Source organism: Megascapheus bottae, chromosome 1, assembly GCF_031878675.1.
Source record: "Megascapheus bottae isolate mThoBot1 chromosome 1, mThoBot2.hap1, whole genome shotgun sequence".
NCBI classification, from domain to species: Eukaryota; Metazoa; Chordata; class Mammalia; order Rodentia; family Geomyidae; genus Megascapheus; species Megascapheus bottae.
In genome coordinates, this window is record NC_143509.1 from 23,986,067 (window position 1) to 24,011,122 (window position 25,056).

General features: G+C 43.6%; 1 protein-coding gene across 1 annotated transcript in view; it reads right to left on the reverse strand.

The window, feature by feature from the left end:
* Slc7a14 (solute carrier family 7 member 14) overlaps window positions 1-25,056 on the reverse strand; it is a 59,858-nt gene that overhangs the window by 21,286 nt on the left and 13,516 nt on the right. Inside the window, exons 2-6 of the mRNA XM_090338713.1 lie at window positions 17,854-18,090; window positions 14,956-15,173; window positions 6,771-6,917; window positions 3,633-3,841; window positions 369-1,246 (exon numbers count right to left, since the gene is read on the reverse strand). Coding sequence (XP_090194839.1) covers window positions 369-1,246; window positions 3,633-3,841; window positions 6,771-6,917; window positions 14,956-15,173; window positions 17,854-18,090 — 1,689 coding nt within the window. The remainder of the gene's footprint in view (window positions 1-368; window positions 1,247-3,632; window positions 3,842-6,770; window positions 6,918-14,955; window positions 15,174-17,853; window positions 18,091-25,056) is intronic.

Below are 25,056 nucleotides of genomic sequence, written 5' to 3' on the forward strand. Positions count from 1 at the left end.
GGAGGAGTCTAGTCCGGTCTGGAAGCAAGTCTGTCTAAGACCTCAAATCAGGAGGCACACCTGTAACCCTAGCTTCTCAGGAGGCTGAGATCTGAGAATCAAGGTTTGAAGCCAGCCTGGGCAGGAAAGTCCATGAGACTCTATCTCCAGTTAACCACCAAAAAAGCCAGAAGTGTAGCTGTGGCTACAATGGTAGAGCACCAGCCTTGAGCAAAAGAGCTCAGGGAGAGTGCTCAGACCCTGAGTTCAAGCCCTAGTACCAGGGTGTATGTGTGCGTACACACACACACACACACACACACACACACACACACACACACACACACTTAAAAGGAGACTCACAAAGCTCACAAGAGGAAGCTGCTTACCCACAAAGCACCAGACCGCAAATCGGATCCAGGTGATGGTGGAGAGCTTCAGCATGAGATAGATGTTCACCAGCATAGCAAAGGCAGGCACAAAGGGCAGGCAGGGCGCCATGTACGGCAGCTTCTTGGGGTTCTCGGGCTGCTGTAGGATCACGAACACCAGTGCGCTGATAAGTAACACCATCAGAACCACCAGCAGGACAGCCCACCAGCTCTGCCCCGAGACGTAGTCGGAACCAAAGATGATGAAGGAGCAGAAGACGAACAGGAGGATGAAGAGCAGGAGCACGCAGACTGTCACCGTGCGTCCCGTGGCGGCTGTGGGCCGGTCCATTTTGCCTGGAAGGCCCAGTCGGATTCTTATGGTGTAGTAACGAGGTCCAATCAGCTTCTTCAACTTGATGAGATAGAGATTTTCAGACTCATCCGCTTCGATGCCTGTGGTCATGTCCACCGTACCATAGTTGGGGTGGGTGACACTGTAGGTTGACTTGTCTGACTTCCCGATCAGCATCTCGTTGTCTCCCAGCGATGGTAGGTTCTTGGCCCCACAGGTGTTGGTGGCTGGGCCAGAGAATTCTTCCCCTTCACTGATAGGTGAGCAAGCGTCCTTCTCACAGTCAGCCAGAATGCCCTCCTTCTTCTTGGTGTGCTCTTCGGACAAGAACTTGACAAAGCCGTCGATGTCACTCTCGGGCTGGTATCGAAGGAGCAGCACACAGACTGACACCAGGGTGTAGGCGAGGAGCGTTCCAATAGACATCATCTCTATCAGGTCCCTCAGGCTGACCAGCAGGGAGAGGAGAGCGGCCAGGAACCCCGACACGATGCATGCCACCACTGGAGTCTCCGTGTAGGAGCTTACGTGAGCCAGGAACCTGAGGGCAGATGCAGGCAGAGGGTTAGTGGTGGGCTGTGTGATGGTGGTGGTGGTGTGTGTGTGTTTGAACCCAGATCTGGGTGCTGTCCCTGAGCTTCTGTGCTCAAAGCTAGCACTCTCTACCACTTCAGCTCTCACTCCACTTCTGACTTTTTTTTAGTGGTTAATTGGAAATAAACATCTGACAAACTACCTTGGCTGGACTGGCTTTGAACAGTGATCCTCGAGTCTCAGCTTCCTGAATAGCTAGGATTACAGGTGTGAGTCACCAGCACTCAGCTGACGAATCTCACCTAGTGGCTGTAGGGAACTCAAATGTTAACAGTTTGGTGTAATTTTCTGTTCTCTGTCCTACCCCCCTCCAATTTGCTTCTTGCATAGCTTTAATTCTATCTGCTACTCCTACCCCAGAGTGTGGCTCTCGGAATCTAATTTAGAAAGAGATCACTTTAATTTCTTGGTTTTGAGGCAAGCTTCTTTCCTAAAGTGTCTGCTCATATGTAACGGGAAGGGTCCATTGACTCTAGGGAATCTGTCAGATGTAAATTAAAGCACAGATTTTCTTTTCTTTTCTTTTCTTTGCCAGTCCTGACCTTGAGCTCAGGGCCTGAGCACTGTCCTGGGGATTTCTCAAGGCTAGAGCTCTACCACTTGAGCCATAGCACCACTTCCGGCTTTTTTCTATGTATGATTTTTATTTTTTTAAAGAATGATTGAAAAACTCCAGTCCTGTACCTGCTTGGGGGCCTCTCAAATTGTGGCTTTGCAGCACTGACACCACTTTTAACTTATGAGAAATATATGCTAGACACTGGTGGCTCATGCCTGTTATCTGAAGTTCAAACCCAACTCAGGCAGGAAAGTCAGTTAGACTTTCCTCCTCCTCCTCCTCTTCTTCCTCCTCCTCCTCCTCTTCCTCTTCTTCCTCTTCCTCTTCTTCTTCTTCTCCTTCTTCGTCTTCTTCCTCTTCCTTCTCCTCCTCCTTTTCTCCTCTTCTCCTCCTCCTCTCACCTCCTCCTCCTTCTCCTCTTCCTCCTCCTCTTCCTCCTCCTTCTTATTTTCAGTTAACCATCAAATAGATGGAGTTGTGGCTCAAGTAATAGCCTTGAGCACACAGGACCTGAGTTGAAGCCCTTGTACCAGCACACACACACACACACACACACACACACACACACACACACACACACACACACACACACACACACATAGAGGTTTCACCCAAGATCTACCACAACACAATCTGTGGGAGTGATGCCCAGCAAAATATATTTTTAATAGAACCCCAAAGGATTCAACACTGCAGATAATACTGCCCAGCAAAAAACATAGAGAGAGTTGGTTTGCAAAAGAGCATAATATTTAAAGAAGTTCACAGAGCACAGGTTTAAATCCAGCTAGTCATCAACGGAGAAGGAGATCCACAAAGACAATTAAATGGCAAGTGCTTCTTTCACAGTTCCTGTTGATCTCAGGCTACTCTCCCTCTGCCTCCCAGTCCTGTCTCTCTGTCCTCTTCCACATCTCCCCTGCTTTCCTGATTCACACAAGCAAATGTGTGGGGCTCCAGCATCTTTTCTCTTTCTTTTCTTTGACAGTAGAAAAAGTACTTTGCAGGTGATAAGTTGTTACATTGTCTTCACAGTCATCCCTTCTAGATCTGTTTAGCACAGATCAAACACAGCAGCTGTGACTTGAGGACTTCAGGGGAAATGAAACAGAGATGACAGCTGGTGGCAGAGACAAAGTTCGTGATCCAATTCCCTATGCTTTCCTAAGAGCTCCTTGGCCTCCCATGGAGGGAACTGGAAACAAAAGATGGGGTTGCCTCCTTCTTGTCAGGGGTAAGCAGGTTGCTTCCTAGCTAGAACTCTCTGTGGCATTGGTGTGCTCGAAAAGGGTCTGAGTTTTGGAGTTAGTTCTGGTTTCCATACAAAGCACACAGGACACACATGTGCCAAAACAAAACAAAACAAAAGGGCTGGCTATGGTTGCTGCAGGGCTTGTTTCTCTTCAGAGAGTGCTACACTCTGATTGGTGATAGTTGTCCTTTTCAACTTGAAAAACGCTTTGGAGAAAGGGGCCAGTCCAGGCCTCTCTATGAGGGCTGACCTTCAATGTCCCTTCAACGTCATGGTATAAATCAGCGTGGGACCTGCCATCTTGTCACAGGAGGGAGAAGGGCCATGAGGGGAAGCCATCAGTTGGTATGTGATGGTGGGGACACAGGATCAAACTAAAGTGCGATTTCAGGGTCTAAGTTCTTTTCACTCAAACTTCATTTTAAATTCTGTAACAAGATCCCCGGTTTAGGTGAAAGGCAGTCATCAAAATCATGACAGGTGCCATGGAGCAGAATGGATTTCATGGAGCACAGCTCTTACCTGAACAGGAGCCCATCTCCCGCCATGGCATAAATGACCCTTGGCATTGGGAAGAGAGAGCCCAGCAAGCTGACTGTCAGTCCTGCAACTGACCCAATGGCCACGACAAACTTCGCAGCATAGAAGCCATGAGCCACAAACATCTCCATGAGTGGCGATTCCGTGTCAATGGCGTAGTACGGCACCATGAGTGTTAAGATCATGCTCACCTGTTAAGACAAGAGCAGATACGGCTGCAAGGGACTGACATGGAGCGTGTGGGTGGATATGCCATGGAAAGGTGAGTGCCCTGGGCCTGGAGGTGGAAACTGACATGAAGTAGGGCCTGAGGCTAATTGGCATGTGGCTTTATTTCAGGCCAGTCATTTGGCCCCTGGTACTCTTGGCCTCCATGTTTTCTCTCCACATGTGATTTTGGTGGATTGGACCAGATAACTTCCAAAATGTCTCTGTGGTCCTTTCACATTTGAGGAATAAATTTATAAGTATTTCCTCCTCTTGAAGGCAGAACTACTCAGAGAGATCAATCATGAAGCCAACATTCTAATTTCTTCTGTTCTTTCAGAGTCTATCTTCTCTTCCTTCAGAGTCTATCTTCTCTCTCTCTCTCTCTCTTTCTCTCTCTCTCTCTCTCTCTCTCTCTCTCTCTCTCTCTCTCTCTCTCTCTCTCTCTCTCTCTCTTTCTCTCTCCATTTCAGATCCAAACTCCAAAGGTAAGTGCTTAGGAAATCCACAAACAATTAACTGGTAGAACTCTTAAGGAGAACTTACATCCCATTTCCTTCCTCTAGCTTAGTTCTTGGAGTTATGCAAGCCCCAAAGAGATGACGGTATCAGGACAGAATGGATCTAGTCTTTCTCAGCGCTATAGACTACTATGGCTTTTGCTTAACTAGAAAACACTTATCTGAAAAAAAAAAAGAAAACACTTATTTGGGGGCTCCCACAATCTATCTCCCACATTAGTCACTTTAGAATTGGCCTCAGACAGTGCAGCTGATAGGAATGGGCCGGAGAATTCTGACAAGAAGAGTTCAAAGCCAGGAAGTGAGTTGTGGTCCTTTGCAGACCACCTCCTTGCCTGTTCCCCTCTAGGAAAGCCATGGGCTGCCAAGGGAAAGAGTAGGTTGTATTAACCAACACAGCCCCACAATAGGGCTCTTTTCTGGTGGTGGGGTTGAAAGTTCCTCAGGAACGTCACCACTTTCCACCATTCTTTTGGTGACAGAGGTGATGAGAGGAGAGTCACAAGTCTCCCGGCCATGCAGATCTGAATGGACAGAGATGGACCTGGATTCCCAGGTCTTGGTATTGTAGCCTATAAAGTACCATTGCAAGGTAGGGACCCTGGAGTAGAAGCTCTGCAGTGCCCCCTATGGAGGGTAGGGAAGGATGGAGGCACGGAGAGGAATTGCAGGGTAGAGCACCTGTCTCTGTTGCTCCTTCTGTTCTGCCACTCTCTTCCATTTTCTGCCCACAGGGATAATCAGGGTGAGGCAGGAGGAAGTCACCAGTGTGTGCATGAAAGGAGGTGATTTGATTGCTGAACAGGCAATCCAGTGCCCCCCAATCACAGCTGAAGCTACTCTCGTGTTTTGTGTGGCCTCCAGACAACCCTGTTCTGCAGCCTGACCATCAATTGACCTGGCTTGTTTAGGTTGCAGAAGGTAAGAGTGGGGGAAAGAAGAATAGCAGGGCACACCCACAGCTGCTAGCACTTTTCCTCATAGTGACCTACAAGTCACTTCAAGTTTATTAGGATTTAGCCAAGATTGACTACATCAGAATCTCTGATATAGGGCACTTGTCCAGCAAATTGGTTTCTCTTGGTTAATTTTTAAAAATTGCTAGAAAGGTGATATACAAAGGGGATACAGTTATAAAGTCAGGTAAAAGTACTTTTTTTTGTTTTTTTTTTTGGCAAGTCCTATGGATTTAACTTCGGCCTAGGCACTGTCTCTGAGCTTCTTTGTGCTCAAGGCTAGTTCTCTACCACTTAAGCCACAGTGCCACTTCTGGCTTTTTTTCTTGAGTAGTTTATTGGAGATATGTTTCACATACTTTCCTGCTCTGGCTAGCTTCAAACTGCAATCCTCTGATCTGAGCCTCTTGAGTAGCTAGGATTACAGGTGTGAGCCACTGGCACCCAGCTATGAGTAGATTTCTTTTGGGACAGTGTCATCCCTTCCTTCCAGTAAACTGTTTTAAAAGCACTCTTAGCTGGGCACCTTAGCCATGACACCACTTCCAGCTTTTTTCTGTGTATGTGACACCAAGGAATCAAACCCAGGGTTTCATGCATGCTAGGCAAACACTCTACCATAAAGTCCCACACCCCTCGCTCTGTGGTTGAGTTATTTCTGTGATAGAAATTCAATCATGGGAACCAAGAGATGAAACATCAAAAGTATACAGAGGAATGACGTAAGGGGTGACACTGATCAAGATTCATCGTATTCAAACACTGCTTTGTTTATGACTAAACAGCTACTAAAAGATAAAAAATTATACTAAAAAAACTTCAGAGAAGCATCCTGAACAGACACGGCTGAAGGTTGCAGCCTGTGAATTGTTTATGGCAGGGGAACCCCAAGAATGAGTTTAAGGTGGGGTGAGAAGCCTGAGTTGCAGAAAGAAATTGAATTCCTCCCTAGATTTAAGGCAGAGACTCTCCAGAGGACAATGTCTTCTGTCTTCCCATTCTGCCAGAGCCTTGTCTCTTTGCTTCTAGGAAGCTCCCGGAAGACAGAAGGGCATTGAGGGCCGTTCACAGAGGCCACAGTGCCTCTGCTCGCACACCACCCGTTACTGCCAGCCTATGACCTGAGCTCCTTGGATGGCAGCCCACTTTCTCCATACCCATCCCCTAGGGAGGATGATGGGAACTGGTGCAGGGAGGGTTACGGATGGAGACTCAGAGGCCAAGGCTGAAGAGAGGGCCTGAGTTTTAATTCCTATCCAGTTTGGGAACTTGAGTTTCTCCTTGCCATCAGTAGATGAGGTTTAGGGGGCATAAGACACAGCCACACAAACTCCAGGAAGACACAAGGAAAAGACATTCATGGCACAGGAGGTGACAGTCCCATGGTCAAATACAAGAAAGCAATGAGGAAGGTACTAGTGACATCTGGTACTTACAGAAACATATGCTGTCAGGCAGATGACCAGGGAGGCAGTGATAGCATAAGGAATGGATGTGTTAGGATTCTTGGCTTCTTCTCCCGTGGTGGCAATGATATCAAAACCAATGAAAGCATAGAAGCACGTGGCTGCTCCCTGTAGCACCTGTATGGATGAGGACACTTGTCAGGCTCAAAAAAAAAAACAACCCCAAAACACCAAGGCTGTACAGTGCTCTTAAATCTTCAACATCCTGCAGACACGACTGAGGGTAGAGAAGAGAGTGTGGTAGAGTTGGTGCTAATGCCTGCAATCTGATTTGCTTGACTTTCTTGCTCTGTGACCCTGGGTAAGTTCTTCCTGTTTAAATGATGGGGTCATTGTGGAGTTGAGGAGCCCCGCAGACTCTGGGAGGAAGTCTCAAACCATGCCTCTTGGTGGGACTGGGTTTGTTTGAAGTGTTGACTCTGTGTATGTGTGAGTGTGTGTGTGTGTGTGTGTGTGTGTGTGTGTGTGTGTGTGTGTACAGTCCTAGGGCTTAAACTCAGGACCTGGATACGTCCCTAGGCTTTTTTTGCTCAAGGCTAGTGCACTACCACTTGAGCCACATCTCTACTTCTAATTTTTTGGTGGTTGACTGGAGGTAGAAGTCATGGGTGTTCATGCTGGGGCTTGCTCTGAACCCTGATCTTCAGATTTCAGTTGTCTGAGTAGCTAGGATTATAGGCATGAGCTCCAAGCACCTAGCAGGAGTAGGACATTTTTTTTTTAGAAGAGTCAGGAAGAGATGTGTTCTGCCATGTACTAGTTTGGAGACCTATATCACCTTCCTAACCTCTTGGAGCATAAGTTTCTTTATCAGAAAAATGGAGAACATTATAGTACTTAGTTGTTATAAGGATTAAATGAGCTAATACAACCTCAAATACAGTAAGTGTTCAATAAAGATTAGCGTTTCCCATTGCTATTATTACTATTATCATAATTTGTTTTTAGAACAGATCAAACCCAAGGGCACAAATTCTTCCTATCTATCCTCTTGTTTCTCCTCCTCTCATTTTTCCTTTAAAACTTGGCACATGTATATTGGGTGCTGTCATGGGTTGGGCACGGTGATGGGGATACATACTGAGCACAAAGGATGCTGAGCTTGATGTTGTGTGGAGGATACTGAACGATTCCAGGTGGAACTTCCACCGTGGGACAAACTGAATGAGACTGAGGAGTAACTACATTGACTGCAAAGACAAATGCTTCCATTTCCTAAGGGATGAAAGAATGGGTGGCAATTATTGATACTGGTTAGATACTTTAAAAATTATGATCGAGCTGGAAAGAGGATATTTGTGAGCCTTAAATCTAAACCAAAAAGAAGGAGAAGGAAAATAAGGAGGAGGAGGACGTGGAAGAGGAGCAAGAGGAAGAGGACTTGTCAGATCAAAGACAAGGAACTCTAGGGCTCAGTTGCATTAGTCAGCCAACAGGGTTGAATTCAGTTGGTTCGGTGAATGGATCATTAATGAAGGGGCATCAGTGCTCTTGTGGGCAGGATTCAGGGTGCCAATGAGGGATGGTGAAGCCTGTGCTTGCTCTCTTTCTGGTTGCCTGATCATACCCCCCACTGACTAACCCAGCCAGCCATCTGCTGGAGCATGTGTGAAGGGCAGGGATAGAAAAGGATTTGCAAACCAACCAAAGTCAAATAGACCTTACCTAACAATACATCAGTGAAGTGAACAGGTGGTCACAGAGAAGAAAATCAGCAAAAGGCCATTTGTGAACTTGAATTAGGTTCTTCATTCAAAAAAATTTTTTTTTTCTTGAACTCTAGGCCTGAGCATTATCCCTGAGGTCAGCTCAAGGCTATCACCCTTCCCCTTGAGCCACAATGCCACTTCCGGTTTTTTGGTGGTTAACTGGAGATAGGAGTCTCATGGACTTTAGTACCTGGGCTGGCTTTGAACTGTGATCCTCAGATCTCAGCCTCCTAAGTTGCTAGGATTACAGGCATGAGCTACTACACCTGGCAAGATCTCACTCTTTAGCCTACCCTAGCCTTGAACTCATACCCTCCTACCAATGGCACCTAAATGCTGAGATTACAAATAAGTATAATCATATTGGGGTATGAGAGGTGATTTGAATGGTTATTCTTCCTGTCAAGCAAATGACTAAACATACAGAGGTGCCATGAAATAATACTATGTGTAGGTATCTCTACAAAATAATCACTAAAACTGTTCTCCATTGGTGGATGAGCATGTGTGCATGCGTGTGTGTGTGTGTGTGTGTGTGTGCGCGTGTATGTGCGTGTGCGCATGCATGTGTGCACACGCGCGCGCGTGCATGCGCATGCATAGATGTGTATGCATGTTTCATGGTTTACTGATATATTACCCTAACTCTTTTCTTTATGTTATTTACTAATATTTCTTTATATTATTTACTAATTTATTTGTGTCTGTACTGCGGCTTGAATTCAGGGCCTAGGCACTGTCTCTGAGCTTTATTTGCTCAAGGTTAGTGCTCTACTACTACTTTGAGCTCCAATTTTCTGGTGGGTAACTGGAGACTCTTCTCAGGGACTTTCCTGCCTTTGAAGTTGGCTTCTAAGATCTCAGCCTTTTGAGTAGCTAGAATCATAGATTTGAGCCACTAGCTCCTGGCTCCTTGAGTATTTTAAATAATTTAAACTGCATTAACATTCCATTCTGATAAAAAAGCTAAACTCTTTTCCCAATTTGAGCCTTGTATGGATGCTCAGGCAGGTGTCCTGGAGAAGGTTCGTCTTGCACTAAAGCTGCTCTGTTTCTAGAGAGTGGATGCTTACTTAGTTGTCCAAAGCAATGCCATTTGTGGACGCAGGATGGGCTCCCTGCTGATGGTTAAACAGCATTTGGTTGAGGCAGGCCTCCCATGTTCTGTCTTGTCTAGCCTGCCAGATGTTAGGAGCTAATTAGGCACCTTTACATGATTCACTCTCAAGGTAAGAAGACAAAATTCCACTGTCTAAAGCATTGTCAGGCGTGCTCATGGCCCCACTCTCTCAGCAGCCTGTCCACAGCGACAGTAGACTGTGCTAATAAGTTCCTACACATGGGTTCAGATGTGGAGACCAGGAAAAATAGCTTTTCCTTTGTTGGAAGGGTATCTGAATTTCCTGCAAATCCTTGCTCTGACCATTTTCCTGGGAGGTATTTGTGCTGCTAGAGTATCTTACTTGGATACAGAAAACCCATCAGATAGCATCAAGAATAAATAACATAAAGGGCACACGCATCCAACCATGTTCAGGGTCTGAGAAATTGCAGATGGAAGCAGAGGTTCAGCTGAGGGCCAGAGTCACTTGATATAGGGGAAAATGTTTGTTGTTCTTAAGTTCTTCAAGACCAAAGAAGCAATTGACCCAGAACCTGTAAGTGAGTAAACCATTCCTTAAGCTATTTTCTTTGGAAAGAAGTAGCTGGATCAGAGGAAAAGAGTAGGCTTTTGAGAGTTCTATTGCCAGAGGACTGATTTTTTTTATTAACCCTTTCCTTTGAAATGACTTGGAAATTATATTTGAAGTCATGTAATGGTGTCATTATATAATCCCTTTCATGCTGAGTCTCCCCATTTCATCCCATGTAAAGCTGTGAAAAACCAAAGTGTTGGGCCTCTGTATTTGTCTCCTAATTAGCAGTGCTGATCAGTGCTTCCTCATGGAATGAAGAAGAGTATGTATAATACTGTTGTTGCCATTTGTTATGTAGGAGTGGAAAATGTGTTATCTTGGTGCATGGAATGATCATAAAAGGTTGACAGGCCTTAAAAAATAAGATTGACATTTTCAGTGGCCTTGCTAGACTGCAAAACTGATCTGAAACCAAATTTGAAAAAAAAAAATAGGGCTGGCTTGCTCACTAGGAAGGAAATGTACGGTACTGAAATCCAAGGCCAGGCAGAGCAGAGCAATGAATCAGTATCATCTTCACACTGGCCTTTTGGCTCAGATGATACTCTTTGTTATGGCCGCTAGGAGACATCTAAGCTTTCTTCAAGGACAATCACTTTACACTGAAAATTCAAAATCCAAGCCAAGCATTCTGGTGATCAATGGAAATCTACTTAAAAGAGTAGATATAGGTATGAGAGGTCAAGTGTAAGGAGAAGGAAGAAGAGGAAGTGGAAGAAGAGAAAGAAGAAGGGAAGGAGGAAGAAGAGGAGGAGAGAAGGAGGAGAAGGAAGAGAAGAGGAAGAGGAAGAGAAGGAACAGTAGGAAGAAGAAAAGGAGAAGGAGGAGGTGGGGGGGGGGGCTCACTAGTCCAATGGGCCAAGCCTCAGGGGTAGTAGAGTACACGAAATTTTGGCGCATCCAGACTGGGATTAAATTTTGGTTCTATTACTTACAGTCTAGATCTATGATCTTAAGTTTTCTTGAGTTTGAGTTATTTTGGTATAAACATGGATTTTTTTTACTCATTTTTTGTAGACTCTTGTGATGGTTAAATAAAAAAGTGTATATGAGTTTGTCACAAAGAATGTTCAGTGTTAGGAAAGGCACTGTTTCCTTTTTATGTCAATCCAGACTTGCTTTTCATGTTATAGAGGTCATGAGAGCTGGGTGCTTGTGGATCATACCAGTAATCCTAGCTACTCAGGAGGCTGAGATCTGAGGATTGCTGTTCCAAGCCAGGCTGGGCAGGAAAGTCCATGAAATTCTTACTCCCAATTAAACCAAAAGCTGATGTAGAGCTATGGCTCAAGTGATTGAACACTACTCTTTTTTTTTTTTCCAGTCCTGAGCTTGAGCTCAGGGCCTGAGCACTGTCCTTGGACTTTCTCAAGGCTACAGCTCTACCACTTGAGCCTCAGCACTATTTCCGGCTTTTTTCTATGTATGTGGTACCGAGGAATTGAACCCGCGTCTTCGTGCATGCTAGGCAAGCACTCTACCACTAGGCCAAACTCTCGGCTGAACACTACCCTTGAGTGGACAAAACTAAAGGACAGAGCCCAGACCTTCAGTTCAAGTCACAGTACTGACACTGACACACACACACACACACACACACACACACACACACACACACACAAATTTGTTTGGACAGAAAGTATTCATAAACAATGTTGTCTCAGTCTGGGTCCATTTAAATTTGTTCTCATTTGGAGATTATAAAAGAAAGCGCTAAGTAAGGTGCCTCGTTAGTGCAGTAGGTAGCGCGTCAATCTCATAAAAGAAAGAGCTAGGTAGTCTTTTATGGCTCTTCCCAGCTCCAAAATCCTAAGACTTTGTAAGAATTGAAAGCAAAGATGTGAGGTTAGTATTTCTTTTTAATGATGCTTAAGAAGGCCGAAAGGAAGAGGCCAACATGCAAGGTATACGATACTCTATTTCAAGTAGAAAGGGCACTAGAACCATACAGTGTTGGACAGAAATTTTAGTCCAGGCGTTGACTGTGGCTAAGTGAACTCCAGCACTCCAGCCTCTGAGCCTTGCATTCTCCAGTGTGTGTGTGTGGGGGGGGGGGCGGGGTGTGCTGGTACTGGGGCTTGATCTCAGGGTCTTATGTTCTTGTTTGGCTTTTTTGCTCTACCACTTGAGGTATACCTTCATTTCATTTCAGGCTTTTTATTGGTTAATTGAAGATAAGAAACTGGCTTCATATTGTGATCCTCAGATCTCAGCCTCCGGAGTAGCTAGGATTACAGACATGAGCCACCAGTGCCCAGTATGCATTTTCCATTTTTTAAGTGGAGGATAAAACATTACCCACTTTAATTAATTCTCTTAACATTTCCTGTTAAGAGAAAGATAACATTCACAGAACATAGTCCCAGGTGGCATACATAAGACAGTAAGTAAATACCATCTCTTTCCTCTTGCCAGTACAACTATTTTGAACTACAGCATTATGGCCATAAAATAACCAAGACTTTGTTCTATTTTTTTCTAAGTATTGGGTGTAATTTGTTTCTTAATAAATGAGAAAATGTGGGAACACACAAGTTGACTGAGGTCCAAGGTCTTATAGTAAATAAGTCTGTGACCCAATATTTCTTAAATGGTTAAGAAAATGGTGAGAACATTTTTTTCTCCCATGAGCTACAATCAAAATGCATTTGAGTTCCAGGAAAGTATTCTTTTTTTTTTTTCATTCTTGTAATTTGTTGTTTGTCTTCTGTGATAAGAAAGGAATCATTTGTTGTTTCTTTTGTGTGATAAGATAGGAACAATTTGTATCATTAGAAAATACAGACTGGAGGATCCAAAACGGGGTCAACAGCATTTCTTTGTCTCTTCTTCTGGTTTTAACCAGTTATTTATTCATTTCAGAGAGGGAAGACAAACTTTGTGGTTCTGTGGAATTCTTATAGATAAGCAGAAAAAGTAGAAATGTTGGCTTCAATTGCTTGCCTCTCTGCATTGAACATCATGGCATGGTTTAGTAAAAACAGAAGTTATTTCCAGTGTTCTCCCAAGAGTGATTTCTGATCTCTGGATAGAAATCTTAGAGGAAAACCAGTCCAAGTGAAAATTACACAAATCAAAGCCAGTGGAATCGTGGGTCTGCATTTTGCCCCTAGCACTCAGCAGAATGCCTCTCTTGACCTCTGGTCACCTCCTCGTCTTTTAAATGAGAATACAGAACTTGCTAGCGGAAGATTCTATGATTCTATGATCAACAAAAACAAGATGCACTCGTGCTCTTTACAAACAATTGCACAACATGTTGGGTTATATTAGAGCAAGAAACCAAATCTAACTTAATATCACTGGCCAACAGAAGGAGGCCACTCAGACCTCCTCGTTGTTCATACTCCAAGGTTGTGGAAATGAGATCTAAAAATGTCCTTTTGGCCGGCCAACTCTTTGCCAACTCCCCAGTCTATATGACCCATGCCTCTGGAACAGGATTTCTAACCAGAATTCCACTGAATCTGTTCAGCTGTCTTCGGATCTCAGTGGAAGTCTTTTCCTAGGCTCAGATGCCTGTATTGGATTAAAAATCATCATTTGGTGACATTGGTCAAGATGCATTGTCCTCGTAAACTAACATGTTGAATTGAAACCCCTTTGCACAAAGATAATAAAACTAATCATTGTTCTTTTTCTAGCTTTATACCTAGGTAAGACTCAATCCTTCCCTGATCTTCCACTCTCCCCAGCCTCTTGTGATGTATCACATGCCTGTCAGTCTTGCTACACTGCAGAGAGACTTGCAGAACTGAACTGCTTCTGTATAGGATTTGGAGTGTGAGAGTCCTTGTTTTGGTTTCTAATTTGGCCATTCTCATGGCGTGCTTAATAGCAACTTACTTAACCTCTATGAGTATGAGTCTGTTCATCTTTAGAACCTGAATGGAAATATTTCTCTCTCAAGATATTGAGATAATGGAATGAGCTATTATGTCCGAAATACTTAGCACAGTGGTAGCCAAATTGTAAGTAGCCACAGCATTGAGTCTATTTGATTAATCTGTGGCATATATGTGTGTAAAAGTGTGTGTATGTGTGTACATGAGTATGCACACCCTGGTTCTAGGGCTTGAACTCAAGTCAGGACCCTTAGTACTAGCCCTTATCATTTTTGCTTAAGGCTATCACTCTACCACTTGAGCTTTACTTCTACTTCCAACTCTTGGGTGATTAATTGGAGATAAGTGTTTCAAGGACTTTCCTGCCCTGGCTGTTTGAACCATAGTCCTCAGATCTCAGCCTCTGTTTATCTTTCTTGTTGACCATGGGGCTTGAATTTTGGGCTTGGGCGCTATCCCTGAGCTCTTCAGCTCAAGGCTACTGCTCTACCACTTGAGCCATAGCTCCACTTCCATGTTTCCAGTGGTTAATTGGAGATAAGAATCTCATGGACTTCTGTGCCCTGGCTGGCTTTTAACCATGATCCTCAGATCTCAGCGTCCTGAGTAGCTAGGATTACAGCTGTGAACCACTGGTGCCTGGCTAGATCTCAGCCTCTTGAGTAGCTAGATTACAGATGAGAGCCACTAGCACCTAACTATAGTTTGTTATTTATGTAAAATGAACCTCAATAAATGCTTGTGAAATAAGCAAACTTACAATAAACCAACAAGCACTTTTTTGGAACATTTTGCTCAATTGAAGGAAGTGCCACTATGGTTTCGGAACAAAGCAGGGTTTTTGTGAACTGTCATCCTGAGGTGGAGGGTGGGGCAGGTACACGACCTTTAGGAATGAACTCACCCCTGACCAGCCATGGGGCAAGAACTGGCCCTCGGCCCAGTGCTTTCCATTGATGAAGAAGAGGCCTGCGATCATGATAAACACCCACACGGCGAGGTTCAGCACATTCAGGACGTTGTTGAAGCCCACAGAATTCTTCACTCCCAATGCCACAATGATGGTGACAATGACAGCAATCACCAGAGCCAGAAGGTCCGGGTATGATTCTTCTCCCTTCCCTACAGGGGTAAGACAAGATTCAATACGTCCCAGAAGAACAAGTATGCCATGGAAACATAGGCATCTATCCCAGTCCATCTGCCCTCAGCTCTAACCCTACAGGATGGTCCATCTATCAGAATCTGCACATTATGTGTGTGCAGATGTGTGCAAGCACAAGTGGGTTTGTGTGCATTCTCTATGCCGATCTAAGTGTCTGTTTACAAATGGTGTGTTGGGCAGTTGAGATGATCTGATGATATTCTGGAGCCCAAGTTGGCAGATTTGGTAAGACAATGACAAGGGATGGATGGAAACATGGCATTAAACATTCCAGTCCGGTCTGTTCTGAGATAGTGGAGACATCCAGAGAGGTCTACCCTATTCTTGGAAACTGTTTTACGACTTGATTATTATTTATTATAGAGCTTCTTAGGTTTCTCTTACTCTGCTAGAAAATTTAGGAATGTACCTTGGTAAACCATTGTCGGACCGGTTTCTTAAAAAAAAAAAATCAATGCATTATTGTTCTTGCAGAGCTGATGTACAAAGGGGTTTCAGTTATAGAAGAGTTATAAGTCAGTTATAACCGAGATAAAGACTTTTTGGACACTGTCACCCCTTCCCTTGTTCTCCACAAGTTGTATAGTTCATTTTCAACATAGTGGGTACCACTGGTGCATTTGTTCACCTTTTGTCTCACCATTTCTTTTTTTTTTTTTTTTTGCCAGTCATGGGCTTGAGCTCAGGGCCTGAGCACTGTCCTTGGACTTTCTCAAGGCTAGAGCTCTACCACTTGAGCCTCAGTACCACTTCCGGCTTTTTCTATATATGTGGTACCAAGGAATCGAACCCGGGTCTTCGTGCATGCTAGGCAAGCACTTTAACCACTAGGCCAAACTCCCAGCCTTGTCTCACTATTTCTGTGCCCCCCCCCCCCCCCCCGCTTACACTCCTAAATGAACAAACAAGACAAAAGGAAAAGTGAACAAAAACAGCAACAGGTTTCCATTTCCTGGAGTTCATTTCGATAAACATTATTTTATATGATCAGATTGTGTCTTTGTGTTCCTCTCCTAAGAATATCTGTAGGAGAGATTTCTTACCGTGTGTGTGTGTGTGTGTGTGTGTGTGTGTGTGTGTGTGTGTGTGTGTGTGTGTGTGTGTGTGTGGTGTAGTCACAGAGGGAAATTAACGCAGGTCCTGGCCACTTGGCTTGGTCTATTGGTAGGAGGGCTTCTGCCCTCTATGGATGGAAAAGGGCACTGCCACTGCAGCCAGGGGGCTAAACTTAGCTGAACATCTGCCAAAGCCTGGGTGGATTCTTGGTTCATTCCTCATTTTTCTGGACCTTATCTGTAAAATGAAAAGATGGACAGCCTAATTTGGAGGTCACATGAGGCCTAAAAGCTTATGAAACAAAGCATGGTCTTCATATTTGTAATCTTTTTGTTTCATTTTGTGCTAGTACTGGCCTTGAACTCAATGCTTATGTGCTGTGCTTTTTCACTCAAGGCTGGAGTTCTTCCAGCTTTTTGGGGTGGTTAATTGGAGATAATAGCTTCAAGGACTTTCTTTCCTGGACTGTCTATGAACTGCAAACCACAGATCTTAGGCTTCTGGGCATCTAGAATTACAGGTGTGAGCCACTGGCTTCATGCTTGTAATCTTGTCATGGTATTTGGTTGCTCATAAATTTTGTCCATTAGGTTCTTCACAATTGTTGCATTATTGTAAGGCGAGCATTTTATTTGCCAGTCCCAGGGCTTAAACTCAGGGGTTGGGCTTTCTCAAGGCTAGCACTCTACCACTTGAGCCACAGCACCACTTTAGGTTTTTTTCTATGTATGTGGTACTGAGGAATCGAACCCAGGGCTTTGTGTATGCTAGACAAGCACTCTACCACTAGGCCATGCTCTTGGCCTCCAAGATGAGCATTTTTAATTGGAACATTCAAAGTTGGAGATGAGCTTGGGTCTGCACATTTTTGAGTGCCACTGTAATGTCATATATGGAGATACTGACACCATAAAATTTTGTTTTGTGCACAAATATATTGAAGGCATATAATAAAAATTATTTTCAGCTTATGTATATAAGAGGCATATGAAACAAGTTTTGTGCCATCCCTAAGATATGTTGTTATGTATAAGTAAATATTCCCAAGCTTGGGAAAATATTCAAAGAATTAATTAAAACATTTTCAGAATACTTAACTGCCATCGATAAGACTGTGATGAGGGTGCCTTATGCCTGAGATCTGAGGATCATGGTTCAGAAAACAGTCTGGGAATTCTATGAGACTCTTATCTCCAATCAATCCACCCAAGAACCAGAAGTGGAACTGTGGCTCAAGTGACAGAGTGTCAGCTTTGAGCAGAAAAGCCAAGGGACAGAACCCAGGCTCTGACTTCAAGCCCCAGACACAGTCACAGATATAGACACAAGGCACAGACACAGACACAGACACACAGATACACACACACACACACACACACACACACACACACGCACGCACGCACAAGCACGCACACTGGCAGTATGTTCATGGAAATTACAATAATGTCCTTAGGATGAGGAATTGCAAAACCAAAAAGCATTTAAAGTTCGTGACACAGGTTGCCACATTGCACTGGGAAGGGAGAAGGCATTCCTTTGGCTAAGTGTGTATGCTGGGGAGAGAGAATGTCGGCGTCTCACCCAGGCCGTTGAGCGTTCCCACCGCGTCTATCATCCAGCCGCTGATGGTGTGATTTGCCAGTGAGTCAAACATGCTGCTCAGAGCGCTGGCACCAGCTGCTGTGCCAATCAGGTACTCCAGGATCAGATTCCAGCCGATGAAAAATGCCACGAATTCCCCGACAGTGACATAGCTGTAGGTGTACGCTGATCCTGTGGTCTTGGGGACTCGAACTCCAAACTCAGCATAGCACACACCTGGGAGGGAGCCAAGCACACACAGATGTGAAAATCAGGGAACAAATAACCTCTTGGTGGCTGACGATCTTGGTAGGAGATATTTGGAATGGAATGTCTGGGCTCTAAGAACATATACAGACGAGAAGTTTTATATGCAGCCCATGCATCCTGGAACGATGGGACACATTCTGAGAAATGCGTTATTAGATGTTCCATTGTTGTGTGACTATCATACAAAGTGCACTCACACAAAGCCACAATGAGGCCTACTACTCCCCTAGGCTATATGGTGTGTTACAATTCATACATAACATACGTGTGCATGTATATAGATTCATGCACATATGACTGAGACTGTGACTCTGTCATTCTTATGGCCATACTGAACAGAACAACATGAGATTATGTCTAGCTCGGGGGAAATGATGCAACTAGTAGATTCAATGAATATTAGATACATAAGGCTGCTGCTGGTGAAACACAGTGCACTGCCTTAGAGTAAATCTTATTAAAAAGAAGGCCACTCTAAAGTACCAATAAAACATATACAACAGTAAATACACATGCCAGCAAGAGTCATTATTATCATTATCCACTATTATATACAACATATAATTGTATATAATATACTCATTTTGGAGAAGGAGTCTCCCTATATAGCCTATTGGTCTTAGAATTTATGATTCTCCTGCCCCAACCTCTCAGTGCTAGAATTTCAGGTGTACATCATCACACCTGGCAGTGTTGTATATTTATATATGGACAGCACAGTGCGTCTGTTTATTCAACATCATCACCAGTCGTGAAGACATCACAATGTTGGTAGCAGCTACACTGTCCTGGGGAACTAGGTCTTGAATAATCTTACAGGATCTCAGTCACCTAGATGTCCTATCACTCACAGTGTTGTGTGGTCTATGAGTACATAACGAGAATCAATTTGAATGCAATCCTAACCGTTTTCCTTTACGAAACACGTTTAAACAAAGACAATCAGAATGCCCTCTATTGCAACAGTGAACAACGGGTGCTTCTTCAGAAACATTTCCCATTTGCTGTGTGTCTCTGTTGTGTTCCTCACCTGGCAAGTATCTTGAGTGAGCATGCGTGACCCTCACCACAGCACCATGTCATGTCTACAATAACATTTCCTTTCATTTCTTACCTGTTGTTGAAGATGCTCCCCATTTGAAAGGGTTCTTTCAGCTAATCTGAAAATGCTCTGTTCTTTTGAGGGGAGAGATAAAGATGCAAATGTAAGCTGGGCACAGGTGACTCACACCTGTAATCATTGCTATGCAGGCAGTTGAGATCTGAGAATTGCAGTTTGCAGCCAGCCCAGGCAGAAAAATCCATGAGACGCCTCTCATTGAACCACCAAAATGCTTAAAAGTAGAGCTGTGGTTCAAGTGGTAGAGTGCTAGCCTTGAGCAAAACCCCCCAGGGATAATCTCCATGCCCTTAGATCAGGCCCTGGGACTGGCACAAAATGCAAATATACACAAATAGGTATTAGTTTAAGAAAGCAATGCAGAAAACAGTTTTTGTTGTTGTTGTTGTCATTTTTGTTTTTTTGTTGGTCATGAGGCTTGAATTCAGGGTCTTTTGCTCAAGGGTAGCCCACTACCACTTTGAGCCATAGTGCCATTTCTGGTTTTCTGGTGGTTAATTGCAGATAAAAGTGTCTAGACATTCCTGCCAAGACTGTCTTTGACTCATCCTCCTGAGCAGTTAGGACTACAGATGTGAGCAACCCGTGCCCAGAGAATAGTTTAAAAAGCACTTTTAGAGTCCTCGTAAGAACCAAGTGCTGGAATCAAGAAAGACAAACCAGGGTTAGAAGCATGGCTCATCAGTAAAGCACCTGTCTAGGAATGTAAGATCCCGAGAATGCAAACCCTCAAAAGCAAAGACAAATGAGACATGCCCCTATCTTCAACGGGAGCAAAGCCAGGAACTTGTCACAATGGTGGCCTGCAAAAGCTGGACAACGTGAAAATGCATGGAAATGGTGGTAGCACAGAGAGACCTGACTTGGGTGTATGGAGAGATTCATTGCACAAAGAAGCTGGAGCAAGAGACAAAAACATGGTGGTAAGAGATAATGCAAAGTCTTGTGTGGAGTGGATGGGTGTGGGATATTTATTAGGAGTTACGTTTTCCAAAGTAGATACAGAGCCCACTTCTATCAGAATCATCCCCAGAGCCCTCATCATTTTACGGGGAATTTGCATTTTGCCACATTCCCCAGGCAGTGTTGGTGCTTCCTTATATTTGAAAAATCACAAAGGTTGTCTCATTCTTTCATGTGAGTAGAGATTAAGTGAGAAAATGATGGAGAATATACCCAGCTTCTGAGCATTGGCCCTTTTGGGTTGGGGCTGGGGAATCTGGAAAGTGGGGCCACTGAGTGAGATAGCCATTGGGAGGACAAACAGACAGACAGACATGGGACAGCTGAGAGGGAGAATGTAGGGGATCACAGGATGAATTATATCAGTCCCAGTTGTGTTCTCCACCACAAACCAGACAGTAGTTCACTCTCTCCTGAACACAGAGAGCACATTTCTTCTCTCTTTTTTTTTGAAGGGAGTGAAATTGATGCAAGCAAGCAAACATAGAGATGTCAAAAACATTAACAACAATAAATAATAACAATAAACATTAACAATAAATGGTTCACTGCCATGCCTCCCCTGCCAACCCTCCACACTGTGTAAGGAGCACAAGCCAGGTGGGCTTGGCTCTTTTGTTGGTTCTATACTTTGCATTCTGTTTTCTTATTTGTGAAATAAAAGTACTATATGAAATGCTCTCTTCAATGTCTCCTTTATGGCCAGGTCTTGGTAGCTCACGCCTAAAACCTTAACTACTCAAGAGGTTGAGATCTAAGGATTGCAGTTCAAAGCCAACCCAGGCAGGAAAGTCCACGAGACTCTCATCTCCAATTAAACACACACACACACACACACACACACACACACACACACACACACACACACACACACACACAGAGCAAAAAATGGAGCTGAGACTCAAGTGGTAGAGTGCTAGCCTTGAGTGAAAAGCTTAGGGACAGGGCCTAGGCCCTGAGTTCAAGCCCCAGGATGGCTACCAAAAAAAATTCTGTCTGTCTATCCATTCAGCTATCAGAAAGATCTATATGCTAATACCCACGGTGTTGCTGCAAAAAAAAAAATCACTGAACTCTTCTTGCATATTTCATGTGTTGTCCTGTGTTCTGGAGATGCTTTGGGGGAAGGATGAGCTCCTGTGTCCACATTAAACAGTCAGGCTTCTATTTACACTTCATTTCCTTTTTAGGCTTCCTTCCTTCACTGTGTGAGAGTTTTCAAGTTCTCCCTTAAACTGTCAGTTGTAAATTTTGGGTTGTTGTCAAGGCGTTTACCTGACACAATCATACCACCTCTTTTCCAAATAGCTACTTTGGATGTTAAAGTTTTCATGTTTGAATTCCCAAATGTAACCGCGGTTAGAACAAGCCTGGAATTAAGAGGAGGTAGTCTGAAAGAGGACCCCGAGGGCTTCCTCCCGAGAAGGGCAGTGAGCATTGGAAGATTAAGTATGAAGGCTGGGTGATATTTTCCTGAAGGCTTAGAGGACTTTCATATTTGTTTCAGGATTTTTGAAAGTTGAATTTGCACATCCAGATTAGGTTGAGTTTTTAGTATTGTGTGGGGAAGGATTTAGGAGAAAATAAATTTCTTCTCATGGATAGAATTTTTCCAAATGATACTTTGAAAGCAGGCATGGATTTGACTCTTAACTAGTATTAAGCCAAGAGTTGATGTAACCAAACATTCTCTCCACAATACCCAATGTGTAAAATCAAATGTAAAAAACAATTCATTCACCATCAGAATCACTTGGCAAAAGTAATTAATGAGAAGCCAATCGGTCATCGGGCATTGTGAGGATCCCCCTGCTGTCCTGAGTCAGAGGAAGAGGCGCTGGCTGAGCCTATGGGAGGCAAACTTTGGAACCTGTCATTTATTTCTCAAGAGCCTGCTGGGATCCTCATGACTGTATCTTGAAATGACTATGAGAGAAAAAAGTCAGTCCACCAATGTACCATATAAGACAATTTCTAACATAAGAAGGGGTGTCAATGAGCGAGAAGTAATGCCCCTATTACCTGGTGACAGTAACTGTAACCCCTCTATACATTACCCTGACAAGAAAAAATGGAATAAAATAAAGGGGAAAAAAGACAATTTCTGCTCCAAGGACTCTGTTATTTTGCATATACTGTAAAGGACCTTATAATATTTTCAAACCTTCTCGGTTTGCTTTTTTACAGGACTCCAGGCTTTTAGTGGGCACTGGAGGTTATTACACATGACATTGAAGCTTAATGGTAAAGAGTGAGTGGGAAACTTTTGTCAGTCCTCAGTGATTTTGAAATTACGGTCACATAAGAGAATCTTTTTTAATTTTTGAAAAAATTTTAAAAACCACAAAAAGGAAACTTTTTTGTTGTTGTTGTTGTTGCTCGTGGGGCTTGAACTCTAGGCTTGGGTGTTACCCCTGAGCTCTTCAGCTCAAGGATACTACCCTACCCCTTGAACCTCAGCACAACTTCTGCCAGTTTTCTGGTGGTTAATTGAAGATAAGACTCTTGGATTTTAGTGCCCGGGTTGGCTTTGAACTTAGACCTTCAAGTCTCAGCCTCCTGAGTAGTTAGGATTATAGGGCTACTTTGATTTTATTGATTTTAGATTATCTGGTAACCCAATATCCAAGGTTAGGTTACTTGACTTGAAAGGCCAATGAGATAAAAAAGCTGTTAGTTCATCATTCTTTGGTTTCACAGCTTGAGGCAACTCTTAATCCTTTGAGTCAAAGGGGAAACTCTGGAGAAACTAGGATGAACCAGTGGTTCTCTACAAAGCTATTCTGAATCCTGGGAAGATTTAGGAAATCTTGGGAGCATCTATGCATCTCAAGATGGTTACTAACTCTTGTGAGATTAAATCTATAGCGTTCTGGGTCGTAAGCCATTCCGTTCTGTGTGGAGTCCCAGTAGCCCCACAGAATGAAAGCACTCCTTGTAGTCACACATTACCTTCTCAAGGTCCTAATGGGTATCTAGAAGCACAAACTTATTTATAATTTCTGGATCTGAATTTATGTCCACTTTAGATATAAAACTTATTTTTTTTCTCTTGGTATGCCTTTGTGCACTATTCCTAGGACTGCAACAACTGGGTAAGTTGAGGATTTGTTGTCATTTATTTGGATTGGAATGTCAGCCATCATTTTGGAAATCATGTCATTAACAACAACGGAACTCAGAGGGTTCAAGCACCCTGGGGACCCAAGGGGTATGTACTTGTCATAGTTGTGTTCACTGTGCTTCTGTAAGGGAATGCAAACCACTGAGGGCTTCACTGTGTCTCCAAGGCTAGTGCTCTATTACTTGGGCCACAGTGCCACTTCCAGCTTTTTCTGAATAGTTTATTGGATATAAGACTCTTATAGACTTTCCTACCTGGGCTGGCTTTGAACTGTGATCCTCAGATTTCAGCCTTCTGAGTAGCTAGGATTATAGGCATGAGCCACTGGCACCCAGCTAATTATTGCTTTTATTAGAAATGCTGCTACCTTTCACATACAGGAGATATTAATTAAGAAAATTAAGTATGAAGGACTGGGAATTTGGCCTAGTGGTAGAGTGCTTGCACAAAGACCCGGGGTTCAATTCCTCGGTACCACATACATAGAAAAAAGCCAGAAGTGGTGCTGAGACTCAAGTGGTAGAGCTCTAGCCTTGAGAAAGTCCAAGGACAGTGCTCAGGCCCTGAGCTCACCCCCCAAAAAAGTATGACGGATCATAGCATCGCATTTAGTTGTCACTGGAGAATAATGAAGAAAGGTTTATAAAATGTTATGAAAATTTGGGGGGGTTACATAAGTGAAGAATCACTATTCTAAATGAGAGATCAATGTATAATCTTCATTTAATTTGATAATTTATTTAAAAATTCTTAGCCCCCCCCCAAAAAATTCTTAGCCCAAAGCTCCCTTCCTAACCATTTTTGCCTTGTGTTATCAGGAAAGCAATGTCACATTTCTTGGTTTCCTCCATTGAGTGATTAGAGAGGAAGAGGTACATTTATCCCAAAAGGGTCATGGTGTAGCTGGAGAAAATTGGTGTAGAATGCAATAATCAAGGAGCAAGCAGCTATCAGAGGGACCTGAAGAAATCTAAAGCATTAATTACAACAGATCTACTGGGAATAGGAGCAATTCCTCATAGCTTGAAGCTCTGACATACTCTCAATCACCACTCTTTAAGCTGATGGGTAAACACATCCCAATTTACATTTTGTCCTATTCTTCGTGTTTTGATATACTTCAATCCTAGGAACCAGTTGTGCTTACATGGACAAATTGTCAGTCAATGAGCAGTTAAAACTCAGAGAGGACTCACATATTGAAAAGAGAGCTTTTCTGTTTGAAATAGTCTCTGAATTCCCTATTGTATCTTTCAGGTGATGTGTAACTGGGATTCCAAAAAAGAAAAAACAGGGTCTTTTCAATGTGAAGTTTTTTCCAGGTCAAAGAGTTCATGGTTCTATCATATGTAGGAGGAAAGAGCCAGCCTGAGGTTCAGGGCTCCGGGAGAGTCTGCGTTTGATGTTGAACTTCCAAGCGGTACCCTGGACTGCCCAACAGCAAAGACACACACTGCAGATGCATCCTCTCCTCTCATCTCCTGACATTATTCACATCCTGTCCTGGCTCTCTTTGACCTACCTACAACAAGGAGGAATATCCTCTACCCTTAGAGGGAGTCAAGGATAAAGACCTAGAAGGAAATAGTCAAATGGTGGAGAAGGGCCTTTCCTGCTTAAAATATTTAAGGTCAGGATGGGGGAGGGGAGATCAGTACCTCTCCATTTTACCAAAGAAAGTCACTGGACTATAAATATTCCTTTTTCTTTTTTCTTTTGTCATTGG